General features: G+C 42.8%; 2 protein-coding genes across 10 annotated transcripts in view; one reads left to right on the top strand and one right to left on the bottom strand.

The window, feature by feature from the left end:
* The window catches only part of PRPF40A (pre-mRNA processing factor 40A), a 67,940-nt gene extending 51,776 nt beyond the window's left edge, over positions 1-16,164 (top strand). Inside the window, exons 27-28 of one of the 2 annotated variants that reach the window (XR_013394681.1) lie at positions 11,462-11,553; positions 15,309-16,164. The gene's annotated coding sequence lies outside the window, so the exon portion shown is untranslated. Of the gene's footprint in view, positions 1-11,461 lie in introns of both variants that reach the window. The other variant, XM_077936294.1, reaches the window with a different exon arrangement.
* Positions 1-27,560, bottom strand: part of FMNL2 (formin like 2) — a 193,129-nt gene that overhangs the window by 19,450 nt on the left and 146,119 nt on the right. For 4 of the 8 annotated variants that reach the window (XM_028745968.2, XM_028745960.2, XM_028745984.2 and 1 more), the window contains exons 10-16: positions 21,935-22,009; positions 16,257-16,367; positions 11,779-11,928; positions 7,940-8,041; positions 6,990-7,305; positions 6,027-6,221; positions 3,565-3,585 (exon numbers count right to left, since the gene is read on the bottom strand). In XM_028745968.2, coding sequence (XP_028601801.1) covers positions 3,565-3,585; positions 6,027-6,221; positions 6,990-7,305; positions 7,940-8,041; positions 11,779-11,928; positions 16,257-16,367; positions 21,935-22,009 — 970 coding nt within the window. The remainder of the gene's footprint in view (positions 1-3,564; positions 3,586-6,026; positions 6,222-6,989; positions 7,306-7,939; positions 8,042-11,778; positions 11,929-16,256; positions 16,368-21,934; positions 22,010-27,560) is intronic. The other 4 variants (XM_028745999.2, XM_077936272.1, XM_028746007.2 and 1 more) reach the window with 1 other exon arrangement.

The raw sequence follows: 27,560 nt of genomic DNA, 5'->3' as shown, positions 1-27,560 counted from the left end.
GGGAAAATTTGGGCAGGCTGGAAATCTTGAAGAGAAGAGACAATTTCTCTCTCTAATTCAGGAGGTTTACCTATCATTCATGCAAAGGTTTGACAAGAGCAAGCATGTTTTGTTACAATTGTGCCTATTTTTCCTATATTTGATGAGAACACACGATTCAATCACTACAGGAAGTCTATAAAATTGTACTCTATTTACCCACGTGATTTTAGCTACGTCCTGTGATGGTCTACTGTTATTCGTCTGACCGCACTAAAATTAACCCAACACAAGAACATTGCCTGATTATTGGATGAAATCATGTGGAGTTGCCTATTTAAGGAAGAGCAACCATACATTTACCTAAAAATCATAGAAACATGACTCAAGTTTCCAGTCTCCATTAAATGTGTAAACCGGTGAGTGCTGTCTAGCCTCACTCCATTTAAGAGGCAGAAGACATCATCACTTTCCAGATGTAAGCTCCTCCCCTTCCTGTAGAGAGCAGCTCATTTTCTGCCTTACTTGAAGTTGGAGCAATTGCTCAATGGATTCTCCGGTTCAGCATTTCCATTAAAGAAACTAAGTGTGAGTATATGGTATTTTACTCTCATGACAGGTGGTGCCCAAATGCCCACACGAGAATTAAGAATAGCAGATAGGGATGAGGTTTATTGCAAAGCATCTAGAAGGTGTGAAACGTCAGGTGTCAGCCACATTTATGGAGTGATGGACATGAGCCGGGAGACTGCCAAATCCCAGCAGGAAAATATTGTGATATGTTGCACCTACAACACCTTCCAGATTTTAAAAGCAAGCGAGTACACACAAACATGCATCTGTTGATTAGGATTGCAAATGTGTGATCTGTACCTTTATTTAGCGTGATCAGTGTCACGACAGCTAAAGGAGCTTCTTCTCCCACATCAACTTGCCCAGGTGTTAGCAGGGGAGGCCTTGTTGGCAGTGCTGCCTCCTTCTGTGGCTCATGCAGCAATAAAACTGCTAGCACATTTGCAAAGCTAAGCAGGGTCCGGGGGGGGGGGAGTGGCACGCATTGCAGGGGGTTGAACTGGATGATCCACAGGGTCCCTTCCAACTCTACGATGATATGATTCTTTGTGGCAGTGGCTCATGAAAGGGCCTTCCCTGTGTTGGCCCCCAGGTTGTGGAATTAACTCCACTCTGAGGCACGTCTTGTGTCATTACTGCCAGCCTTTCAGTGATTGGTCAAGATGCACCTCTTCACAAGGGCCTTTTTTCTGAGTGGATCAGTATTGCTGTGGATTGCTGTTTTGGCATTGGTTGTTTTGGGTTTTATTTTGGGATTTTAATGTAGTTTGCATTTGCTTTTAATTATACTATTTTTTTGTAACACACCCTGGGGCCGTTTGGACAATCAATCAATAAAGTGTCCAAGTTGTTGCATGTTACATTTGCATCATGTGTCACTGATTCACTGGGACTACCAGTTTAAAGTCCATAACCATGCTGAAAACCTCACTCAGGGCTCATCCACACTTCGCTTCACTCCACATTTCTAGCAACAGGTCCAAGCTTTCCAGGTCTGTGTCTGAGTGTTTCCCCCCTTCCTTCCTTCCTTCCTTCCTTCCTTCCTTCCTTCCTTCCTTCCTTCCTTCCTTCCTGGTCCTTTCTCCACAAACCCCCATTCTTTACCACTGAAAACAACTTCATGGAAAACCCTAATAGCCACTTGCTCCAATTCAGCAGTAAAGCTTGGATTTTCCTGAGGAAAGCAGCGGGGGGCGGGGCGGGAAGCACTCAGTCACAGACCAGGAAAATGCAGACCTGTGCCTAGAATGTGCAGGGCAAACAGCAAGAGTAGATGAGCCCTCAATCCTAAACAAGCAAGTGGTGTTTTGGAAATGCAAGAAGAGAAGCTCTAAGCCGAATAAAAGCAATTGGAATTGACAGCAGCCACCAGGGAAATTACGCTGCAGATTTAAAGAATCCAGAGTCTGTATTTTAAACAGTAAAAGAACACTCTCCAGTCTCGGCACAATCATTTCTTGGATTATTTGTTACTTTGACCACCTCTCATTGTGATTGTCTGCTACGTTTTCCAAAGCAGCTCTGAAGACATGCCTTCCCCATTAACCGGTGGACAAAGAATAATAAGCTGAAGCAGGAAAATTTAGGTTAATTACTAAGGGGTGGAGAAACTTCCTAACCCTAAGAGCCACGGGAACTGATTAAATGTCCATCGCTGGAAATATCCAGCAATTAGTAACTCATTCACTGTAAGCATTAATCTTCATGAAGTTCAGGGGACGCGCACATAAAATTCAGGAAATGACATTCTAGAGAACATTTGCCACTGAAAACATCAATTACGGCAGAAGTTTTAAATTGGTTCTGAAGCTTTAAGCAATTTGGTTAATTAATCAACTCAACCAGCTCCTTCCTCACCTTCATGTCATTAAGGACCAACTCCAGTTTGAAACTGGACACACACAGTGCAGATTCCAATGCACAGTGTTTTGCAACAGCAGATAAAATCCTGCACTACAATGGTAGTATCAAGTATTGCCAGAGAAAATCCTAGCTTATTTTGCCACAATGTGTATTATTATTTAGTGGGACAAGTAGTTTATCAATTTGACAGCATGAATTTAAAACTAAATTAGTGAATTGTTAACATTTCTGCAAGCTTCACACAGTCAAGAAACCCCTGCTTCTTACTCCTCCAGTTTTGAAGAAGCTACTTAGCCAGGAAAGTGAAGTTGGAAACATGTAGTTGTTATGTCCACCGTCAAGCAAAGCATACCTAGTGAATTTTACCACAGGCAAACTCACATTCCCAAAGGACACTGTTGTTCACGTATGATGACTGGGAATGTGTACACCCCAAATATCTTGTTATCTATCCTTTCCCCCCTTTCCCCTATAATGCACCAAAACCCTTGTGCAAAGTTTCAGACTGGGGATACATTTGTAATAGATTCCACAAATTCATCCACTAATTTTAAGCAAATTTCCGCACAACTTTTGTCAGCTGTCAAAACTGGAGCTGTGAATTACAATTTAATAGGCAGCGAGCCCGATATTATGCGATGATGTCACTATCCACTCAAAGGTCTGAAGCTACTTCTCATTTGCTTAAAAGATGCACTTGTTTGGATGTGTGGTGACATCACGAAGGGAAGGTATATTAATAATATTTCTGTTTGAAGGTAGCCAAGTGATTGATCTTGATGAGTCTCTAACATAAGATGCAATGCTGCATGCAATGATATGCCTTAGAATACCCTAGAGTTTCTATTTTATAGAAAAACCAAGGCCACATACACACCACACATAGAAAACAGCAATGATACAACTTTAAACAGTCATGCCTTCCCCCAATCAATCTTAAGAAGTATAGATTGTTAAGGGTGTGGAGAGTTGTTAGGAAACCCCTATTCTCAAGTCAAACAAACATCCCACGCTTTCGGAGAATGCAACAACACAGCAAGCTAGTTTTTAAAGTGATACACAAATGGATTTGGTTAACAAGACAGGAAAAGAAGACAGCAGAAAATGGGATTAAAATGTACTTAAAATACTCAGCAAAAAGGAACCTACAGAAAAGCTTGATTGGCCCATCTTACAGGGAAGCAGAGGGAATAAATAAGAAAAAGGTTAGCTATTGTTACGTAGGTCATTTAATAGAACAATCTATTATCACAAATCAGGCCTTCTGAATACCACTTCACACATTATCATTTTTCTACATAGAAATAATCAATTGCACTTAGGTGTATAGAGTTTATGGACCGGGCAGCCTACCCATGGTAATAGGTATTTACCTAACATCACCCATTAAGGTAAATTGCATTTTCCTACTTGAGGTTATCTTAGTGTAGCAGAACAGCAATGGATGAGGCCTGTGCCCACCAAAAGCCTTCTACAGATTTCATTTAAGTATCAAACAAAAGGTAGCATCCATTATTGGATGGTCCAGTACCATATTAATTCTGCAGTAAACAGTATTATGTGGAAGCTACACTTTACCCAACTTATTTATATGGGAAGATTGCAAACAAAGCCATAAAGAACAATAACCTAGAATTAGTTTACCAACAAATAAACTACTGAAGCCCAATACAGTGGTACCTCGGGTTACATACGCTTCAGGTTGCAGACTCCGCTAACCCAGAAATATTGCTTCAGGATGAGAACAGAAATCATGCTCCAGCGGCACGGCGGCAGCAGGAGGCCCCATTAGCTAAAGTGGTGCTTCAGGTTAAGAACAGTTTCAGGTTAAGAATGGACCTCCGGAACAAATTAAGTACTTAACCCGAGGTACCACTGTATATGGAGCATTCATTTCCTGAAGCACCAATATGTTTCCCAAAAGGAGCAGAGATGGCCACCAACTTGGATGCCTTTAAAATAGGTTTAGAGAAATTCAGGGAGGCTAAGGCTGTCAGTGGCTACTAATCCTGATGGACTATGTTCTATCTCCACTGTGGGAGGCAGTATGCTTCTGAATACCAGTTGCTGGAAACCACGGGAGTGAGTTCTGTGGCATTCAGTTCCTGTTTGTGTGCTTCAAACAGGCATCTTGTCGGCCACTATGAGAACAGGATGCTGGACTAGATGGGCCATTGGCATGATCCAGCCAGGCTGTTTTTTATTTTATTTTGTTAGCTTTCCCCCTGCAACATATTCCCTTCATATACAGGCAGGAGATCAAAATCCAGCTATTAATTTCAGTTCCCAGTGGCTGTCATTTTCAATAAGACATCAAAAATGACTCTAGATTCAGCCTCAGGACCAAACCCAGAACTGTGGTGTTAAGTCTTCCAACTATGTTGAGGGTCTTTCTTCATTAATGAAGTTTTGTCCAGGGATGTTAATGGGCCAGCCTGATTCACGATTTTTTTATTCTTCCAAATTGTGCTCAAGTCAACAGAAACTGTATTAATTGCAGTGAGGCAATAGATAGAGTATTAGCAGGCTGAATGAACAGCAGATTTGCAAAGAGGGTTGTGACTAATGACAAAACCAAGCCAAGGGTTGTAAATTGAAGGGGGGGAGAGAAGAATAGGCTGGAGCTACACAGCCAGTGCAATGCCCCTGAAGAACCAGAAATTGAATCTCTCATCTTCCAAGTTCACCTCTACTATCAGAGGATGAGCAACTGTTGATGTTGGACTCAATGGAGGAAGAGGAAGGTGGGGCGGGGGGAACACACATTCACTTGAGTGCTTTAGCCTTGGCTACTTCAAGCTACTGTTGTTCCAAATAAATGTCTCAATGGCACAGAGGCATCCAAATTCTGCCTGTTTTTAAGGGATATCAGAGAAGGTTTAAAATAAAGAACCAGACACCTGCTTTTAAACATATATGTATTAGGGATGAGTACCCGGGCTTTCTAAGTCTGCAATTATCATATTGTTCCATGACCTAAACTGTAAAATACCAACGAGTATTCAATCGCTTGCTCAGTTCCTTAGCAAACCCACTCACGCTTTTCTAAGAGATGCCTGCCTCCTATCTTCAGAAGCCCAAATTTGGAGATTTGGATTCAGTGTTTGAGGCGAGGCATCTAACACTTTTCCACCACCAGTGAGATAACATGAAGGGATTGTAGCAACGGTATAAAGCCTCCGTTTAATAAAATCAAAGCATTTTTCTGCTAGCTACTCATAATCTGCAGAATGGTGAGGGAGGGATGGGAATCTCTTAAGTGTTCAACCTTTGTATTGGCTCCATCAGGTGCTCACCATCTCTCCTTTGAGAAGGTGCAGCAAAAAACAACACACAGATTTAGTTTCAAAAAATTTGCCTCTCCACAAACCTTCACTGAGAATAGGCCATCACCTTACCTCTTGTCATTTCTTTAGAAAGTTATTTTGCTTTTAATTCACTGCTGCAGCTAAGGTTTTGCAGCACTGGGACACCTTGATTCATTAAGCAATGAAGACTTTGGAGCACTTTTTCATAACATACATTCTGACTCATTCCTCTTTGACTAAGGACATTTTTTGTATTGTGTGTAGGACTTCCATAGCATGCCAGCAACACTGGCTGCTTCTTACCTGCTAATCCTGAGTTGAATACGACTGTAGGGGAGGCTGTTCCTGGAAGAGGAGGCGCTGATGGTGGGGGTGGGGGTGGGACCGGAGGGGCCAGTCCTGGTTCCGCAGCTGGGCCAGGAAGAGGAGGTGGGGGAGGAGGGGGAGGAGGTGGTGGAGGGGGAGGAGGCATTGGCGGTGTCACAGGACCATTTTGAACTGAGAAATGAAAAAGACAAAACAGCATTTTAAAGTATTCAACCAAACTATGTCCGCCTCCCTACCACACCCCAAGGGAGTTCTCTCAACTACAGGCAATCCACATGGTGAACTTTGCTATACATTGTGCCTGCACAGTAGAGAAGCTGCCAAATAGATGTTATTTTGCAGACCCTTGCAAATCATGCAATGTGTAGAATGGACCTCAAACACAAGATGGTGTTCAGCAAAAGTGAAGAGGAAGAGAATAGGATTGGATAAACTCCTCAGGGTAGAGGAATCACTTCCTTTTCATGCTTATGTTACTCTGCATTGTGTCATATACCTAGTAGTAGTAGTAGTAGTAGTAGTAGTAGTAGTAGTTGTAGTAGTAATAACTACTTATAGTAATAACAATTACTGCCACTGCTTTTTATTATTATTATGAAGTTCACTAACGTGTCATGATGATGAAGACATAGGGTGTAATCCAGAGCCAGTTTGGCACACTTCAACAACAGTCTAATCATAAAGTTATTTATTTGGGAGTAGACCATATTGATTTCGAGGGAATTAATTTCTAATTAAATATTTTTAAGGTAAGATGCCCAGATAGCCAGTGAACACTTAAGTGCCACTTGATTCACCGCATCCATCTTTCTCTGGATTGGGTCCCAGCCTCTTTCATGTGTGGTCATCACAAAGTATGGACTGATGTATTGAGGGGGATAGGCTAACCCCCACTACCTTAAGTTGAGCAAATCTCATTTCTTCTGCAACATTTCTCACCTGCTTCCGATTCTGATTCTGACAACGGCAAGGGTGGTGGTGGAGGGGGCAACAGAACCGAAGGTGCAGAGCCGGAAGCTGATCCTCCACAAGTGCCCGTGGCAGCTTCTGCCCCTGAGGGCAATGTCCCAGAAGCCACCCCAACAGGAAGAATGTTGATATCACCATCTCCTTTCTTCTGAATTTTAATGGACCCTTGCTTCTCCAGTTCATGGATCTTCTTCTCCAGCGTTGACTGTCGTTGAATAGCTTCCTCTTTCTCTTTGACCATTTTCCTCAGCGTGTGAACCTGTGTGTTCGCATCCTTGTATATTTCCTGCAAAAAAGAGCCCACGGGTAAAGAATCGACATGTGTTTGATATGCAGAATCATCTCAAAACTGAAGGAACAACATAACATGGGATTCCCAGCTGAGTCATTGTCAGGCAATGTTTGACGGTGGCGGCAAATGCACTTCTCACTTTATCTTCATCCAAACTGTGTTTTCCTTTAATAAGTTGGATAAGGAACCTCACTCATGGCCACAAACTGGCAATATCAGAAAGGTTTAAATTATTTCCTAGGGTAATGAAGACTCTATGATATGTACTATTGGCACACCCAATCCATTAAGCCAATAAGATCTTATTGTGTTCTGGGTTAGATTGCCTGACTTCTGGTGGAAGATACTAGTGACCGAATATCGGCTGGTTTCCTGTCCTCCCATTCCATGGCTAAGATACTCACAGAAAGGAACCAAGTGTAATAAACCTTCATCAATCCAACGTGCCCACAAACTTCGGGATTAAATCACTTCTGCAGACTGCAAGTAAACTGAACTGTAGCCAATTGTGGGCACAACAGTGAATCTAGCAGTTTCCATGTTTTTAGAGTCTAACATACTTGTGAGCAACTTAGCTGACCATCCAGTGAGCACCCTGAGCAGCACAATCCGCACTCAGTACACTTACTCGAACGACATCCAGTTCTTTGTTCCTCTGCATGAGTTGTTTTTCCAGTTCCACAATCTTTGCCATAGCTTCATTTTCTGTATCTTGCAGTTTTTCTGATAACTAGACACAAAAGGGGTGGGGGAGGGGAGTGTTAATTGGCAAAAAGGCTTGTTCATTCACAGTGGCGACTGCATGCCAGAGCCATGCATTATGTATATAATAAACATTGTATCATTCAGTTATTCATGCTGTAAAATGTCTAAGAACAGGCCTCTTGCCAGAGCTATAGGAACCATACATAATCTTTACAATCATAGGGTCTATTTGTGATGGATCAATAGATTTGGTGTTGAATTTACATGGTCAAAAGCTATGGGAGTCGCCCATGTAACTGTGTGTGTGTGTGTGTGTGTGTGTGTGAGAGAGAGAGAGAGAGAGAGAGAGAGAGAGAGAGAGAGATGTCAAAGTTCCATTTGGGTAGTAATGGTTTACTCAAAGAACCAGCTTCCATTTATTTTCTCTTGGCTGTGAACATCATAGTTACATTTTATGAAGCTAATCACATCTTGAGATATATAGTGATGGGAGGCTAAATGCAAACACTAGAATTGACTGATATAGCACTAATGAACGCTCATACCTCCTTCTGTGGGCACCCTTTGCAGCGCGCAACACCCCCAGGCCACGTGGGACTCACCAGCTGGTTGGGCTGGTTGCAGTTCCCGCCAAACCCTGGTTTAAACTGTCCAATCAGTGGCTTGTGAGGGTGGGGCCAGCCAAGCGGACCATGTATGGGCAGGCTTCCCTCTGGTTTGCTTGAGTTGTATTACATGGTGGGAAAAATTAACAGGGTCATCTGCTTGGCAATCTTGTGTATCGGAGGCCGAGTTGTGAAGCATTTGGACATTAAAACCAACAGATTGGAATTTTTCAGACCCAACAGAGTGCACCTCACCACCTCAGAAAATGAACACTGGCTGGATGACATCAGGCATGGCCTAAAGGAATGGTTGTCGGATTGCTAATGTGTCTTCAGGTGTAGGTAGTCTTGGCGACGAGACCGCAAGTTTGCGGTCTCGGGTGGCGGTTTTAGGCCTTGGGCCGAATCCTTTAGTCTATCTTCCCTAAATGGGGGAGGGAGGGTGTGAAGTGGTGACACACACACCCACGGCAGCGATTCCAGGGTTCCCCATTAAAGGGGTTTTGTGAAAGTTGAGTCACTGGCCATACACTGAAAGGTTGTTGGTGAACTCCCCTGCGTTGAACTGAAATGGGGAGGGGAGCTGCCTGCGTACACAAGCGTCTTGCAGTGCACCCTCCCCGCATCCATTTAACCCCGAGGAGCCCCAGTTCCCCAGCTGCGGGGCTGGGAGGGATACACGCCCAATGCCTAAGCCAAGGTCTTCCTACATCTGAAAGGTTTAATAAAGTTGTGGCCAATTTTAATTCCATAACACATTGTCACGAGTCATTATTTCTTCTGGTGGTCTCTCGGGGGTCGGAGAGTCTCTGTCTGGGCATGCAAAGAGTGGGTTTTCCAGGGGAAAGCAGCATGGCAAAGACAAAACTGCTTGGATCCACACCTAAAAGCATGGGACAAGCAGAAAACCGCTCGGAGACATACTTTTTTGGCATGGGACAACACAAGTGATGCCATGTTCAAGTACTTCAGATAGGATCACCCACAACACAGCCTTTTTTTGCCTTTATAACTGATAACTAGTAATTTTTAAGTAGGGACATCTACTCCTCCACCACCCCATTCCAGCATGATCCCTGCGGCTAATACATTTTTAAATCTGTAAGCTATGCTTTGCGAACACTTACAGTACTGTATATCTTGGAAGCTACAGAGATTTATGCATGCACTTTTATGGTATGAAACACAGATCTGCTTATTTGTGTGTTTTTTCCCCTATGTGTCCATGGAATTTGCAATTTATATGTAAATTAGCAGACACACACCCAACCTATAACAAGAGTTCTCGGTCAAGCTGCTCTCCCAAGTGATTCCATCTGGAATTGTAATTCAGCTGAAATTAAATACTCCAGAGCTGTTTTGAGTCAATAACATGATCAGAGAACAACAAGGACCACACGCATGCAATATTAATATAGGGAGTTTTCATTCATATGGATATAACACACACACACACACACACACACACACACACACACACAAATGCAGTTTAATAATATTGAAGTTGGACCTAATAGGAAAAACATTTTTTAACAAAATTGCTTGTGTAAGTTTTAGAACTCTAGTTGGGAGTATGTAACCACTTCTACTTAGGCTGTAACCCAGGCTTACTCAACTTCGGCCCTCCAGATGTTTTTGGCCTACAACTCCCATGATCCCTAGCTAGCAGGACCAGTGGTCAGGGATGATGGGAATTTCAGTCTCAAAACATCTGGAGGGCCAAGGTTGAGGAAGCCTGCTGTAACCTTATGAGATTTGGTTCCAGATTTGCTCCTACCAGCTCCAGACCTCCACTCTAGCCTCTGAAAATCTCTTCTAGAAGGCTGAAGTGTCTTCCACGACTGGGGGGGGGGGGAGGCAGAAGCGTCAGGGAAGGATTGGTGCAAAATGGCTTCCTTTCCCCCTTCTGCCATTGGGATCAAGTGTCTTTCACAAATGGAAGGAACACTTTCAATTGTGGATGACTATGTCTGGATGCAGCCCCTGGTTTTTTTAAAAAGGAGTGTTTTCTAATTGTTTTAATTATAAATATTTATTAACCCAGAGAGGGAGATGACAAACACTTAAGAGAGTAATCAGATAATGTTTGGTTCACAAAAAATCTTAGTAAACCTCTGCAGCAAACATCACTACCTGTTTAAAAAGGTAAAGGGACCCCTGACCATTAGGTCCAGTCGTGACCGACTCTGGGGTTGCGGTGCTCATCTCGCTTTATTGGCCGAGGGAGCTGGCGTACAGCTTCCGGGTCATGTGGCCAGCATGACTAAGCCGCTTCTGGCGAACCAGAGCAGCGCACGGAAACACAGTTTACCTTCCCGCCGGAGCAGAACCTATTTATCTACTTGCACTTTGACGTGCTTTCGAACGGCTAGGTTGGCAGGAGCAGGGACCGAGCAACAGGAGCTCACCCCGTCGCAGGGGTTCGAACTGCCAACCTTCTGATCAACAAGTCCTAGGCTCTGTGGTTTAACCCACAGCGCCACCCGCGTCCCCTGTTTACTGCCTGTTTACTAGGCAGTAAAAAGAGCAGGCCTGCTAGATCAGGCAAAGGGTCCATTATCTCCGTATCCTGCCCCTAACAGTAATCACTCGGGCACTTCTGGGAAATCCACAAACTGAACATCATTTATACAGCAGGTAAATATTTTTTTCCACATTTGTGACAGTTTGGAACAGGGACAAAAAATGAAGTTCAAGACTAAAATCGCAAGGACATTTTTTCAGTCCAGCTCTAAATGAACTTCCAGACAGAAATTGCTCAAACCTCTTGTGCTTTAACAGGAATTTGTCTCCTTTAGTTCCTAGTAATATTAAAATGTCTGTTTAATGATGTCTTGCAGGCACGCTGTCCGTGACATTGCCAAGATAAAAGCAGGCATAGCACTGCAGACTGAACTAAAAATATTAAATCACACGGAAACCAATTATCCAGGTAAACTAGCCTTTCCTTATATTTTAAGAGTATGAGTGTTTTCTTCTCAAGGTAGCAATAAAAATAATAGAAGACCAAAAGCTTTACTGGTAGTAATGGATATAAACGAAATAAAGTGCATTTGTAATCACATTTTGATGCCCAGATAAATAATCGAATGACCAAATAAAAACCAGCCTCCAGAAAGACCCCCCAACGTCTACATTTTAAAGCGCCAATACTGACGTGAGATATATTTTCTTCCAGTTCTTCTACTCTTTCCAAGGCAGCGTTCTTGGTTTCCGCATCTTCAAGTAAAGCTCCAACATCAAACACGTTGTCCAGATAAGCTTGAATCTGCACCTGCAGCTTATCGCTTTCTGTGTGCTTCAGTTTCTGGAAGATCAAAATAGGGCAGGGGGCACAGTATCGTTTAGCACCGCTAAATAAGTCAGGTTTTCCACCACCGTCACATGTTGCTAAAATGGTTGATTTCATTGTTACTAATAAAAGCAATATATATGCAGGCCCCTGGGTTCAGGTAAGTTGAAAATAAACTATGGTTTAACGTGAAAGAGCAGCAAATGTAAGACAGAGTTGTTCCGCCTGGCCTTTGGCTTGGAATCAAATTGATCCCCTCCCCCTCTTCCTTTTTCTTTTCTCCTTCTGTGATGGAACTCCTATTTGTTTGGGTGGGGAGGTTTTTAATATTTAATGCTGTATTGTTTTTAACACTCGATTGGGAGCCGCCCAGAGTGGCTGGGGAAACTCAGCCAGATGGGTGGGGTATAAATAATAAATTATTATTATTATTGTTGTTGTTGTTGTTGTTGTTGTTGTTGTTGTTGTTGTTGTTGTTGTTGTTGTTATTATTATTATTATTATTATTATTATTATTAGACTTCCCTGACTTTTTCTGGCCCACGTAGGACCAGTCTGGATAGTTGGCCTTGGTGAAGACTTGATGTTTTCATCCCCCAAAAAGTTTTTGATTCCAGTTCCTACTGAAATGAGGCTGCATTATAATGTTGTGTTTTAATCTTGTTTTTAAGTTGTATTTCAATCAATTGTTTTTATACAGGTGTTAGCCGCCCTGAGCCTGGCCTTAGCTGGGGAGGGCGGGGTATAAATAAAATTTAATAATAATAATTTAATAAAAAATGGGTGCACAGTGCTCCAAAGTCCATGCTTCACACCTCCACCATTCCTGCTGTTGTCGTGCCAGGGTAAGCAACAAACCATGAACGGAAGCTTGCCATAGTGTGCTCTTTTTCCCTCCTGCAAAGCCCATTGATTCTGCTGGATAACAAGGTTAATCATGCACATCTTGTTCAGTTGTGGACTTTAAATGCATAATATTGGCAATGTGATCTACTCCAAATTGCCATCAACCCCCCCCCCCCAAAAAAAGCAATTTGTTTGAGTTACTTTTAAAAATACCCATCACATTATTCACCGTGACTTAAAAGGGGGCTCTGCGTAAGGAATTTTAAGAGCACTGCTGTTATGGCATTTCCATACCAGCAAAAGTGTTTTTCTTGTTGAACTGAACTTACCAGCGGGGAGGGGTTGTTAGCCTAAGGTTGAATGAAAATAACTCAAAAGGGTTAGCTTGGGATGGTGAGTAAGTGAGTGTTTAAATGCGAAAAATAGCCCCATGCTGCACTGTACCACCAGGAGAAGCATATTATATGGAACATAAAGTATTGTTGTCAGAATACATGAAAGAAGCTCTTGACTATGTTATACGATGGAACAAAGCCAAAAAGCAGCAAGAACAGCTGAATTCTAAGCAACAACAAAAAAATCTGTCTCCATGTTAAAAGTTCCTAATAATAGAGCACCATGGGAAGAGAGGAATGAAAAACACTTCAAGATGGAGAAATAGGACACAAGAACTTAACTGTAATTGGTACCCACAAATTCATAGCAGGTACGAGAGGAAAAAAGTAATAAAAAGATATTCCTTTTGCTGTATAAGCCTAACCAAAGCCCATTGCTTCATGTTAAGAGGCCAGTATTATTTTATAATTTATATCACAGCATCGGTGCAAACGTTCAGACAAGGTGATTACAATACATCAAGCCTAGACTTCATTCTATAGGAAGCAATTTAACCAACACAGCATTACATATCAGCTGCCGCTCTCATATTGGCTTTCCAAACCCAATTATGGACATCCCCATTTCTGAGATGAAAAGGAACTGGCTAGTTATTTTGGGACTCTAAACTCCAGCTCTAAGCCACATGACGACACTCCCCACACCCGGGTGAGAATTACGTGCTGCACATGGTGAACATCACTGGAAGAACAAACCACGTTTTTGTAGATCACAGTTCAACCTGCCTTTGGGAGGTTGGCTGCAATGAGTAGATTAAGAAAACCCAGGGCTTTTTTCCCCCAGCCAGAACTCACTGGAATTGAGTTCCGGCGCCTCTCAGATGGGCGCCATTGCCATTATGAGAGAGCAAGGGAGGTGTTCATGGAGAGTTCTGGCACCTCTTTTTCTAGAAAAATGGCACTGAGAAAACCAATTGTCCTTCTAAACAATTCAGGTGTCCCATTATAAAGTCTATGGATTCTAGGGGGTGGGTCCTAACTCTGTTATGAAGGGCATGCTTTGTATGCACAAGGTCCCAGGTTCAATCCCTGGTGTCTGAAACCCCGAAGTGCCAGTGCTAATCTGTGCAGACAATACTGAGCTAGATGAAAAACTGGGTCTTGATACGCTTCTCTATGGAAGGCAGAGAAAGACACCCACACCTCCATCTGAAATTCCAGGCCAGCAGAGTGACTGGTGAGTCATTGCTAGTTAGTGCAAACAATATAGACCTAGATGGACCAAATAACTGACTTGGTCATATAAGGCAGCTTCCTATGTTGAGTGCTAAAAATGTGTGCAAAACTCAAGGAAGACAAGGGGTGTGGGTGCAGAGAGAGGAATGGGTAATGACATAACAAAGCAGAAACTAGCAATATTATAGTGACACTGGAGTGGGGGATTTCAAGTGTGCAACTGAAGTTTCTTCTTCCTCTTGACAGCAGTTTCTCACTTACGCCCATGTCATCCTTTGCTTCTTCTATCTCCACAATTGTGGTTAACTCACGGCTGCCAAGAAGGCAACCACTGTAGGATTCCCGCAACTGAACCACAGGGATGCAGAAGGAATAGATTCCTCAAAAGTCAGCACAGTTTTGGTCTGAGCCGTGTATGTCCCTCTGCTTCTCAAAAGAATGAGCAGGAGAAAGTGGGGAGCAGGAAGAAGAGTTTGGATTTGATATCCCGCTTTATCACTACCCAAAGGAGTCTCAAAGCGGCTAACATTCTCCTTTCCCTTCCTCCCCCACAACAAACACTCTGTGAGGTGAGTGGGGCTGAGAGACTTCAGAGAAGTGTGACTAGCCCAAGGTCACCCAGCAGCTGCATGTGGAGGAGCGGAGACGTGAACCCGGTTCCCCAGATCACGAGTCTACCGCTCTTAACCACTACACCACACTGGCTCTCCGGGAGAATTCAGGGGAGAAGTCAGGGGAGCAGAGAGAACGTTGAGCTGCCGGGACTCCTGAAATGGATCCAGTTGTCTCAGCAGTTAGGTCAGCGCAGTGGAGCTGCACTGTAGCAGAAGCATTCCGTTGGCGCAAAGGTCACCGCACCAGAAGTGTGCACAGTATCTGGCTTCATTCACATTTTCTTGGCATTGGAAGTGGGTGGTCGCTGTGCATAAAATGCAGCGTTAAGAGGCGATTCTACTAACCCCTTCTGACTTCTTCCAGGTTTGTGGCTGGCTTTTACTTGGGGCCGGTTGCAGCCTCAAAAGTTCAGCAAGCAAAGAAAACAGCAGCACAAGGCACCGGTCGACAGAAACTTGTGAGAGAATTTGGTCCTATTTCTGAAGATGGCACAGCTCAGGGCAGTCATGGAACAGCTTGATATAAGGAGCCCGTGACACTGACGTTTGCAGCTGGAGCATGCATTTAGCTCATTGAGCACTAAAGGCAGAATGGACATTTCTAAGGAAAGACTAGCATGGGAAACATTGTCAAACGGGGTGGGCTACCCTTTGGGGACTGAGAGCTGCACTCCCTTTGTGGGGAAAGTATAAGATACTGGAAAAGTATAAGACATGGGAAAATATAAGATATACCGTATTTTTCGCTCTATAGGACGCACCAGACCACAAGACGCACCTAGTTTTTCGAGGAGGAAAACAAGAAAACAAATATTCTGAATCTCAGAAGCCAGAACAGCAAGAGGGATTGCTGCGCAGTAAAAACAGCAATCACTCTTGCTGTTCTGGCTTCTGGGATAGTTGCGCAGCTTGCATTCGCTCCATAAGACACACACATATTTCCACTTACTTTTTAGAGGGGAAAAAGTGAGTCTTATAGAGCAAAAAATACGGTAATTCAGAACATCCAGGGGTGACCCCTAAGGGAGGAGAGTAGGTGGGTAAAACTGAGAAACATTCATTTTTCCCCTTGCATAAAGACCTCAAGCAGTTGATCAGGGTGTATTGATGGTGGGTGATTATTCATTGGATTGTCTTTGTGAGAAACTTTTTAGTTTAGAATGGCTAATGTCTGGCAATTGTTGTTGTTGTTTTAAAAAAGTAAAGTAAAAGCAAAGAACTCCCTATGGCTCTTTTTAACACAGAAAGTAACAATGAATTCTCAGCATAATCATAGCGAAGTACAAAACAAGCCAAAGCAGGCAGTACTCACATCTAGGTATTCATCCAGGCCTAGCTTAGTAAATTCATACTGAAGGTGAACTCTGAAATTCATGTCCTCTACTGAGTGAACCACTATGTTGATGAACTGCATACACGCCACCTGTAAAACAAGAACCATCAAAAAATGGAAACTGGTAGTGCTAACCCTTCATTTTGCACAGGGACAAATCATGTGCAGCAATGTTTGCTGCCTTGTGTGCAACCCAGGTGTCTTAAGACTATCTCAAGATTATGCCTGACAATTTGTGGGAGGTGGGGAACGAATTATACTTGACAAAATAGAAATAAAGTTTTCTGAGTAAGAAGCATGCGTCTTGAAGAAGAGGAGATGTCCTACAACATGTCTACTCAGAAGTAAATCCCACTGACTGAATTCATTGGGCTCACTCCCAACAGGAAAAAGAGTATACTGCAAACTTAAGCTCTTCATTAATAGCGATTCCTCTCACCAATTATTGCGTATGTCGTGCCTAGAATGGTGTGCATTTCAGAATGGGAACTGTAATCAGACAAATATGGTACTGTATGCGGAACGCAGCACTTTGAACATTTCAAGAGGTCTGGCCTAAACACATTCAGTGAACTGGGACAGGGATAGGGAAAGTAGCGTTAACACAAACAAAAAGCAGAAGACTGAAAAGAAGTCACCCATTAGAAGTCCTTTTCCCTGCTTCCTGGATAGATAGATGATAGATAGATGATAGATAGATAGATGATAGATAGATAGATAGATGATAGATAGATAGATGATAGATAGATAGATAGATAGATAGATAGATAGATAGATAGATAGATGATAGATAGATAGATAGATAGATGATAGATAGATAGATAGATAGATAGATAGATAGATAGATAGATAGATAATAGATAGATAGATAGATAGATAGATGATAGATAGATAGATAGATAGATAGATAGATGGATGATATAGATGATAGATGAAAGATAGATAGATAGATAGATAGATAGATAGATAGAGATAGATAGAGATAGATAGATAGATAGATAGATAGATAGATAGATAGATAGATAGATAGATAGATAGGTGATAGATAGATAGAGCTATAGCAGTGGAAATATAAACACTATCTGATCCAAATGTGGTGGAATGGTTTCAGACACTAATTCACAAAGGTATGACCAAGTTTTAAAGTTTCCATCATTAATATCTCTACTTCTCTCCCTTCATTCCAGCTACAAATCCAAAATCTGATTGATACAAACCAGTGTTGCAAGAACAATTTATTTGGACTGAATAAATGGATGCTCTGACACTCATTTCCACATGAATGAGGCACATATTTAAGGATCATGAGCTATAGTTTACTGAAGCAAAATATCTGGATCATTTTAAAATGGCACTTCACATACTAACAGTGTCTAGGAATGCCTTTTCAAATTTTTTTCCATTCCAAAAAGCTGCTTTTTTGGGGGGGAGGGGGGGTTCCCATTCTTCTGCCCAAGTGTCATGTCAAGTTAAAGGTCAGCAGCTTACAGTGATCATTCTGTTTACGTCGGGTCTCAGTTGCTCAAGTTTCAAGAAGTGCCGTGGAGCCTTGCTTGACCCTTTTTTACATTGTTACGACAAATATAGCTTCTATTCTGCTAATAAGCAACCAGCAAATACAAGGAACAGAAATGGTTCCCCCAAGGCAGACGGGCTCAGAAACCAGTCATGGAAGGTCACCAGAGACTGGTTCTTTTCCTCCTCAACCTAGTTCCTCTCCCAAACCTCTTGAAACACATGTCCCACAGGTGGTTTCCAGCGACATGCAGATCTTGTTAAACACCAGATGGCAACAGACATAGCTGATCTGTTTGCCCATGTGCCATTAATTCTCAGGTGGCTCCTTCTGCATAATTATTTCATTTTATGTCATTGGGGGAAGGTGGGGGCTTAATGTAAATGACCCAAAACTTTATTCACAATGAACAAAAAATTTGACTCCCAGATGTAACACAAAAGCAGATCTCAAAAGTGCACTCTAAGGAGAAATGCTTCTTAAAATGCTTCTTGCTATTTTGCAAAAGGCAGATGGTTTATACTCCCCTAAGACAGGGAAGGGTTTAGTAACCAGTTCTGCTTGAAGCACCTACAGTCAAGGTTCAGCTGGGACTAATTTAACTGGTCAGATCTCATTGTCCCCAGCCTTTCAACAACTCCTGAAAAGGGGAGGATGGTGAAGAGCAAGCTTCCTCAACCTTGGCCCTCCAGATGTTTTTGGCCTACAACTCCCATGATCCCTAGCTAGCAGGACCAGTGTCAGGGATGATGGGAATTGTAGTCTCAAAACATCTGGAGGGCTGAGGTTGAGGAAGCCTGGTGAAAAGCTTCCCAGAACAACTGCACTGCATCTCTCTCAAAACCCGTGATCCCTGCCTGCCTATGTATTGCTTTCTATTGTGCTGAATCTTTTACCTTCGGTACATATCAGAATGGGATGTTCTTTGATTTGTTTCTCTGGAGTCTCTGCCACACAGTGGTACCAGATGCGCACTGGGATTGGTAGGGTGGGAGACAGGCTGACCAACACCAGGTGGAGCCAGAGACAAAGGCAGATGAAGCCAACTAACTCTAGATTTGTTCCCATCCTCCTCTGAGTTTCATAAAGGAGTTCAGACAAAGGAGGAAAAAGCTGGCAGTCCCGGACTGGTTGCAAGTAAGGAAGAGGAGGCAGGATGGGGTTGGCAGAGTGTGATCTGAGGCTGTTGGGGCAGGGTCCCATTCACTCTAATGGATGAGCCTCCAGTGCTGTGCCCAGGCCCTACCATTGCTTATCTCCTTCCTTTCAAGCCTAATCCTGGAGGAACAGGCTGAGCTTGCAAGATCTCTGCAGGGAGCTTCGGCCAGTCAGTGCAGTCAAACCAGAGCTAGATGGATCAGCTGACTTACTGCAAGTCCACTTCCGATCTTCCCCTCCATCCTCTTCACTGAAACTAAGCACTTGTGCTCACTGTCTGAACTTGTGGGCTTTATTCATGACAAAAAGAGCCCTGTGGCTGGTGAGTCAACTAGACGTCGCCACTTTCTCCTCCTTGCAGATGATCAGTCTGTTAGCTGCCCAAAAAAGTTAAAAATATTCTACAGTGGGGGTTTTTTTAATCTCTTACTTCCCTTTTGCAAGCAGCTGTCATGGTTTATAAAGGCACGCTATATCATATGACCATGCATGAAAAGGGTACTTGAGTTAGTACAACAGTCTAGTAAACTATCATGAGTTGGGGGGGGGGGGGGTTGGACGAGTTCAACCCGGGGGAAAGGTCCTAATGAGTTGGGGGTGATGATCAGGAATCCCAAGAGGAGTCTTAGATCCAGGGGAAGGCTGAGTGTGTTGTCAAGAGAATAGACAACCTAAGTGTCATGGGATATCCCAAGCTCAATGTCACTGCCAGCTGAGGTGGCTCAGATGTTTTTCCCCTGCAGGTGAGAAGCCACCTCTTTTGGGGGAAGCACTTAGGGATAAATCTGACAGCAAGCCAGCCCTGCCATCTCCACCTACTTGGGACCACCAGGTCTCCCCATTGGCCTTAGAGTTTGTTTGGCCAAGCCATGCCCTCCTGCCCCTACAACTGATGATGTCAGATGCACGGAGGAAAAGACAAAGCTGAACCAAAGGGGATTTGCACAGCACTTTGGAAGCCCCGACAATCAGATGGTTGTCAGTGCCTGTGCACTACACACAACACTTGGCAAGTGACAATCAGCTGACCATCCACACAGGCACCTGGTGTCATTGTGACTGACAGGTGGAAAGCCCCGCCCACCTGTCAAACATGGCTCACAGGGGAATAGAATCTCCAGGTTCAGGTGCAATAAACCTCTGAATGCCAGCTGGAAGAGGACATGAAGTCAGGAAGGACTGCTGGTATTCTGTGTTAGTGGACTTTTCAGAAGCATCTGGGTGGCCAATGTGGAAAGTAGGATGCTGGACTGGGTGATGCAACTAATCTTGTATTCTTAATTTATATGAGGGCTGGTTCACATACTACTGTCCCAATGAGGGAGTCTCTCTTTGGAAGACTGATGAAAGGACCCTTGCTCACTGATGGTCAGCAAAGGAGATTAGAGAGGATTTTAGGACAAACGTGCCTTGCTCCCTTGCACACACATGCTCCTTCCCAGTGAGAAAGAGGAGTGGCTTCTGCTGCCAAACACCAGCCTTTCCTTATTAGTAACATCTAGAATTTTTAAAGTATTGCATTGCCTAAATGATCCAAAGTTGGTCTTCTCACACCAGAGAACACCTTTTCAAAGTGCTAAACCCTGGTGCCTTCATAGAAATTTCAGCAGTGGTAACAGGGCACAGATGGGTTCAGTGGCCAAACTTATCTTGTGGCCTTTTAATTTCATGCTGGAACATATAGTTCACTTGCGCTGTCTGTTTTCAGTGTCTATTTTCTCTCTCAGTAAAAGGGGTTGTGGGGATCAGTGACTAAACTAGGAACAAGGAAACTGGTAAAATGGAAGTGGAACATTTTTCTGTAGAACAGGAAGAGGAATAGCATGCCACTTCCCCATCTATGCTTTGGTTCATGAGGCATAAGCATGCTGTAGACTGCAAATATTTACTTCATTTCCCCTCACAGTTAACACTGTTCCTTACTTTAAAATAAGCCTTCCCAGACCATGGCAGTATCACTTTGACTTTTTAAGTCAGGGTAATCAACATGGTGCTTTCCACAACTTGTGGACTACAAGTCCCATCAGTCACAGTAAGCACAGCCAATGGGAAGCGATGACAGGCACTGTAGTTCATCAACATCTGGATGAACATCCAATGGACGCTTGGGTTGCGAACATGATCCATGCGGGAGGCACGTTCGCAACCTGCAGCATTCGCAACCCACAGCACTGCGTCTGCACTTGTGCGGGTTGCGATTCGGTGCTTCTGCACATGCGCAAAGCGCAATTTAGCACTTCCGCTGAAACCCGGAAGTAACTGGTTCCAGTACTTCCGGGTTTCGGCGGGTCCGTAACCCGAAAAAATGCAACCTGAAGCATCTGTAACCCAAGGTATGACTGTATTGGCTACCCCTGGCTTACGCACTTTTTCTGAATCATAAATTTTTCAAAACTGCAGCCTAGGACCGATAACTGGAGCCAATCAAGCTTTCCCATTAGGAACCACAGCAAAGAAACACAGAGATCACCAAGGAAATATATCCTATGATTAAGCAGAAGAGTGTGTTGCATGCAGCACTGCTTGGGGAGCAATGAAACAACTCCTATTGCTCATGCCTACTGCATTTCCCACACGGTCTTTGCCTTGGAGCCCCGTTGTTCATGGCCCTAGAAATGAGGGTTGGCATTGCAAGTGGGCCCATAAGCTTGGGTCCTCTGAATGGTGCTTACAGAACAGGCCTTCCCTTCTGTTCTCCCCACTGCAGCCCTCCCAAAAGGTGATCATGAGGTGCAGGAGACTTTCATGGATGGAGTGGAATGTGCTGCTGCTACAAAGGACTGCTCATGCTGAATACTTATGCATCCAAACCATATTCATTTTGTCTTTGTTAATCTGCGTGAAACTGAAAACTTCTTTTTCCTCTTTAGGTAGGCCCACAGCAGAAAGTTTTGAAACCCCCAATTTATACGCAAAATGTACACTTAAAAGTAAACAATAACAATGATCCAAAGTGACGTAAGGTGACACATACAACACTCACCATGAAATCTATATTGTTATCTTCATTTCGAAAATGTTCCATCAGCTTCTCAAACCTCTGCTTTTCCCCACAAACCTGGAAAGGAATTGCAGAGGTTCTGTTATACATCTGTACACTAGAGGGAGTACTAAAAACACCGCTGAATACCTCTTGGCTTGTAACGTGCAAAATAAATGGGAGTTCTGAACTAGTCAAGTACAGTGGTACCTCGGGTTAAGTACTTAATTTGTTCCGGAGGTCCGTTCTTAACCTGAAACTGTTCTTAACCTGAAGCACCACTTTAGCTAATGAGGCCTCCTGCTGCCGCCGCACCGCCAGAGCCCGATTTCTGTTCTTATCCTGAAGCAAAGTTCTTAACCTGAAGCACTATTTCTGGCTTAGTGGAGTGTGTAACCTGAAGCGTATGTAACCCGAGGTACCACTGTAGATATTCTGATACCACATATCCAGAATACTGCAGTCAGAAGCAGTGTCTGGGCAGAAATCGCAAAAATGTCCATGAAAATCCAGACATATGGCAACCCAGTGTCGCCTTTGGTGATTTTCCTTTAAAATAGCTCAAAAACTTTTGTTTTCTTTTGCAATGTTGCCAAAAACAGCTCAACAACTTTGCCCAAAAAAGTTCAACAACTTTTCTGTCCGGATTTTCACTGTTGTGAAGTATGGCAATCTTAACCACTATAAGCTTCTAAAATACAAAAGAACATGGAAAATCACTATTTAATTAAACCGGGGTGGGGTCATGTTTAGTAACCAAATTTGGCACCTCTTTTATTTGCTCTTGCATCTACAAAGGCAAGTTAATCCTCATAATAGCAACTTTTTCATTGCTTTGCTCCTTTGGGTTTTAACAACACCTTAACACAGAGAAATTAAACCACTGAAACTATGACAGGGAAACTGTTCACCAGTATAATTATAACAGGTTAGGTTGCTGTGAAAGGTATAGAAGCAGGAGCTGTAAAAAAAGGTTGGTAAACCTAGTGAAAAGCTTTGCCATTAGCATAAGCTCATTATGATCATTGATCTTGCTACAGCATGTATGATTTGTGTGATACAAAATGAACAGCACGTAGGCCTAGACTTACTTAGGATCCTTCAATGATGTCCTATTAAAATAATAACTGACCATGTCAGTGTCAATCATATTGTTAATACTACATCAGGCGTGGAGACCACTGGACCTTCCAAATACTGCTGAACTACAGCTCCCATTAACCCTGGCAATTGATCAGGCTTGCTAGCGCTGTTGGAAGTTAGAGCTGACCAGCATCTGCAGAGCAAAACTTTCCCCATTCCTGCACTACAGAGGAAGCAGAGCTTAGAGCACAGTCTTGGTGAAGGCCCTAAGAACTGAGGCAGGAGGGGTCTTCTGCGTTAGACCAGGGTTTTATTTTATTTTTTAGCCAGAGCTCACAGCAGCTCCAATCAGGTGGACAACTGTGGCTCATCCCAGTCACTGCTAGGGATTTCTGATGGTGGCACAGAAATTCTCTACACAATCAGGGCAATCCATCTGGCAAGCTGCTCCAAACATTGCGGAACATTTGCCAATTGGCAACTGGAACAGGCGGATCAAGCCCTGGGACTCTGCTGAACTTTTGAGTTAAGTGAAAATGCGAGAATAAGACACAGAAATCAATTCAGAGTGAACTCCTTAAGGCAGGGGAATCAGGAGGCAACCATGAATATGATCTAACTTTTAATATGCTTATGCATTTAAACCTTCAAGTCACACTCTCTTAATTGTTCTGCTTTCTTTCTTGTTCTCCCACTACCCAGAGGTCACAATGACTTCTTTTTCTTCTTAGTACAATGGTCCAGTGTAATCAACCCATTTCACTCCAGGGTAGTACTATTTTGGGAGGGTGTTTCTTCCAGACTGGCATTGCGAGCTTACAGATTGTTGGGGGAACAAAAGACCAGTTTTCTTGCAAGTTTCTGTTTAAGTAAATGGTTGTTTAATGTTTACTAGGCTGAAAATACTTTGGAATAAAAATAATACACACACCAAGAGGGCTAACATCATTTGCAGATTACATCTCCAGGCAAAGACGATTGGCTCATGTTTTCCAACACGTCCTGCTGTTACTTATAAAATTAAATAGCTGAATTGACCAGTAAGAATGAAGCTGGCTTCTTATTTGCAATAAAATTCTCCTCCTGAGTTACGATACATAAATTTGAACCTCTATTAATCTCTGTAAGAGTCTGGGGTTCAACAATGGACCCTGCAGGAGGGAAAGCAATGAAAAATAAACAGCCACAGTTCACTTGCCAAGCACTGATCCTCAAGCTCACGAAAAAGTAATAATAACAACAATAACAATAACAATAAATCCTTCACAGCTTTCTATCACAGGCCCAAAATTCTGATGTCATAACACTGCATTTACTTGTTGGTAAGCCCCATTGATTTCAATGGATTTTTTTCTCCAAGTGAGCATATTTAGAATTGTAGCCTCGGCCAGACTAACCAAGGAACATGATGAGGTGCATTTTCACCAGTTCTTTCAATCACAGGTTTTAAAAAAGAATGTTTAACACCATCACTGTTTTTTCTGAAAAGAATTCAGCCCTATGAAGCCCCAATCCAAGGCCACATTCTTGATTTGTGTTGGCATTGATCTGGTTTCCTGACCATAAATACTCCCTTCCATCTGCACTTTGGGGGCAAATAAGAGCGCAGACATTGATTTCTGTATGGCTGCTTTTCCTCCCAAATAAAAGTGGCAGAATTAAGCATGACCCTTCTACAAGTAGAGCTCTCTTCAAGCTTTCAAGGCAATTTGTGAGACTGCATTAGGCTGGTCCACAACAGGGCCTTCTCGGTAGCAGTTCCCCATTTACAGAAAGCCTTCCCTAGAGAGATGAGCCTGTCTGCCTTTGGTACTATCATTCAGGAGGAATTTATATTCATCCCTGCTTATCCAGGCATTTGATATCTGGAAGATACTGCTCCTGGTAATCTGGAAGTAATTTGCTGTTTAGGATATCTGGATGCTTTAAAATGTTTTCAAACATTATTATATTTTTTTAATTTAATTGTGTTATTTTGCGTTTTTGTTGTTTGCCACCCTGGGCTCCTTCGGGAGGAAGGGTGAGGTATAACATGATAAGCAAACAAGCCAACTTGGAAGAGGGGGGGGGGAGAGTTAAGTCTGAAATATGACTGTCAGACAATTTATTGCATGACGGATGGTAGCTACAATTCATTTCTTATAAATAAAACCAAATTTGATCCCATATAACACAAAGAGAGAAATACAGCCTCCCTTAAACTGAAGAGAATGCTAACAATCCCGACTCATCCATCCACTTATATTGTATAGCTGCTCTTCCGAAGAGTTGTTCTGTACAAAATAATAATGATAAAAATTAAATAAAAAAAATGAAGATCAACCCATACTCTAGTTTTAATGTAACTGCAATATATCTGTAAACTTGGTATCCCAAGATGTTATAGAGGCTGGATTAAACTAGATTAAACTACTGGAACCAGCTCAATATGTCTGCCTGACTTCCTGTCCCATTTAGCTGCTCGTAAATATCAGATAACAGACCTTCATATATCATTTTAATGCAGTGCAGAGGAACTTTCTTTTGACACACGGTGGCCTAACAATGTGCTGGGATTGTAATGAACGTCATTTATTAAGCCTGGAACTGGGGGAAAGAGCATGCTGGTATTCAAACTGGATGAAGCATAGCTCTTCTCAAGGACAACTAAGGCTGCAATCCTAATTCCACTCCCCTGGGAGTAAGACCCATTGAATACAGTGCGAATAATGTTTGCGTAGATATGGTGAGGATTACACTAAAATGAAAGAACAGTATAGGAAACAAGAGCAGACAAAACAGAAAGCACAAAAAATCCCTTTAGCGCCAAAGGCTCTTCTATATCCTTTGAAACAGGTGAATCATTATTTTTATATGAACCACGACAGCTCGGTTCTCAGATGCGTTCCAAAAGGAATGTATTCCTTATGCACTGCTGCCTGAACTTAGCAACAACCAAGTGTGTGTGTGTGTGTGTGTATCTTAAAAATGAGCTGGTACATGGAAATATGTTGCAGATTCAAGCCTTTGTCACAATTCACTAATGAGATCACAGGAGGTCCTTCTGCCCCGAATGGAAACAACAAATGGCAGCAGAGAAGAACTCTAATCTCTCTCGTACATTCGCCTCTTATACCTCCTCCCCACAGCATTCAGGCACAGCCTCAAACACACACCTCCTTTCCACTCACCAATTCATATATTCCCTACCTAGCTCAGACCTCTCTGTCCCACAAAAGGGAATGAGCAGCTTCTGTCTTCATTCTTAAAAGGCAATTTGACAGGAGCTTGTCACAGAGTACTCCCTTCTTAGACTGAAGACTCTAGTTTACCCTCCATTTTTGAAATGATCCTGGATTGAGTGGTGTGGGTGTGGGTGTGGGTGAAGTTTGGCCTGCATTTATGACTTTAATTTTTTATTTTATTTTTAGCCGCTGTTTTAACAGTCTTAAACTTAACTTGGCTCTGGCTTTAATAGTTGGTTTTACTGTTCTGCCCATTCAAAATTATTGCCTATTACTATACCCTATAATAACTACACACTATAATTATTTAGTGCATTTATTCTTGGTTTAACCTCTCATTTGCATGCAGTTCTGGGAACCCTTCGAGTTCGAAGAGAGGGATAAAAATGGAGGAAATAAATGTTAAATGTGTATTTCTTGGATGGATGTAAGAGAGCTGGGGAAGCATCCTGCTCTGTCAGCAGCTGCTCAAGTTCAGTCACAGTTCCACTGGACATCATGCTGTTTAATGTTTTCGTGTGTATTTTCCAGGTATTTCCATTTCTTATTCCAAAAGCACTGGTGGCAGGGGGAGGGATTTTACTCATACTACTACATCCCTCATGCTTCTCTGTGACTCCACAGCCATCTATGGACCAGTCAATGCCCTACTACTATCTCCATAGAGGGCTTCCAAGTTCACAATTCTACAGAAAATTTAATAATAAAATGGTAAAGTATATGTTTCACAATGTTACCTGCTAACTAGGTTGATCTATTTAGACCTGGGATGGGGAACCTGGGGCCCTCCAGATGTTTCTGGACTACAGACCCCCAAATTAAAAGAAATGTAACTCAATGTGCTAAAAATGTGTGGATTTTATATACAAAACAGCCCAATGTGTTTTGGCCAATTATCATTTAACTGGCGACAGCTAATGTGAATGAGAGAGATTATTTACCAGAGAACTCTGTGGGCTGTTTTTGTCAATTTGACCTCTGAAGGTTTTTAAACAACAGTGGGGCAAAACATGTTGGCTTGTTTTGAAAATAAAATCCCTACCAGTGAAGGAAGTGGGGCAAAATAAGGGAGAGGGAGAGGGAGGTGGAAAGAAAGGAGGGGGGAGGGAGGGAGAAGTGCAGAGGAAAGATCAGTCAGATGGGTCAAGGATTTTATTTGCAAGGTTGGAGAAATAGATAAGGCTGCTTAGAGTCATGGAATTGCAGGGTCTGGCTCAGTTGGAGCATGGTGCTGATAATGGCCAAGGTTGCAAGTTAGATCACCGTATGGGACAGCTGCATAATCCTGCATTGCAGGGGGCTATGAGCCAATGTTTTGTATT

This window comes from Podarcis muralis, chromosome 1 (genome assembly GCF_964188315.1).
Source record: "Podarcis muralis chromosome 1, rPodMur119.hap1.1, whole genome shotgun sequence".
Taxonomy (NCBI): domain Eukaryota; kingdom Metazoa; phylum Chordata; class Lepidosauria; order Squamata; family Lacertidae; genus Podarcis; species Podarcis muralis.
The sequence above is the reverse complement of the archived record's forward strand: the minus strand, read 5'-3'. Positions and strand labels throughout refer to the sequence as shown.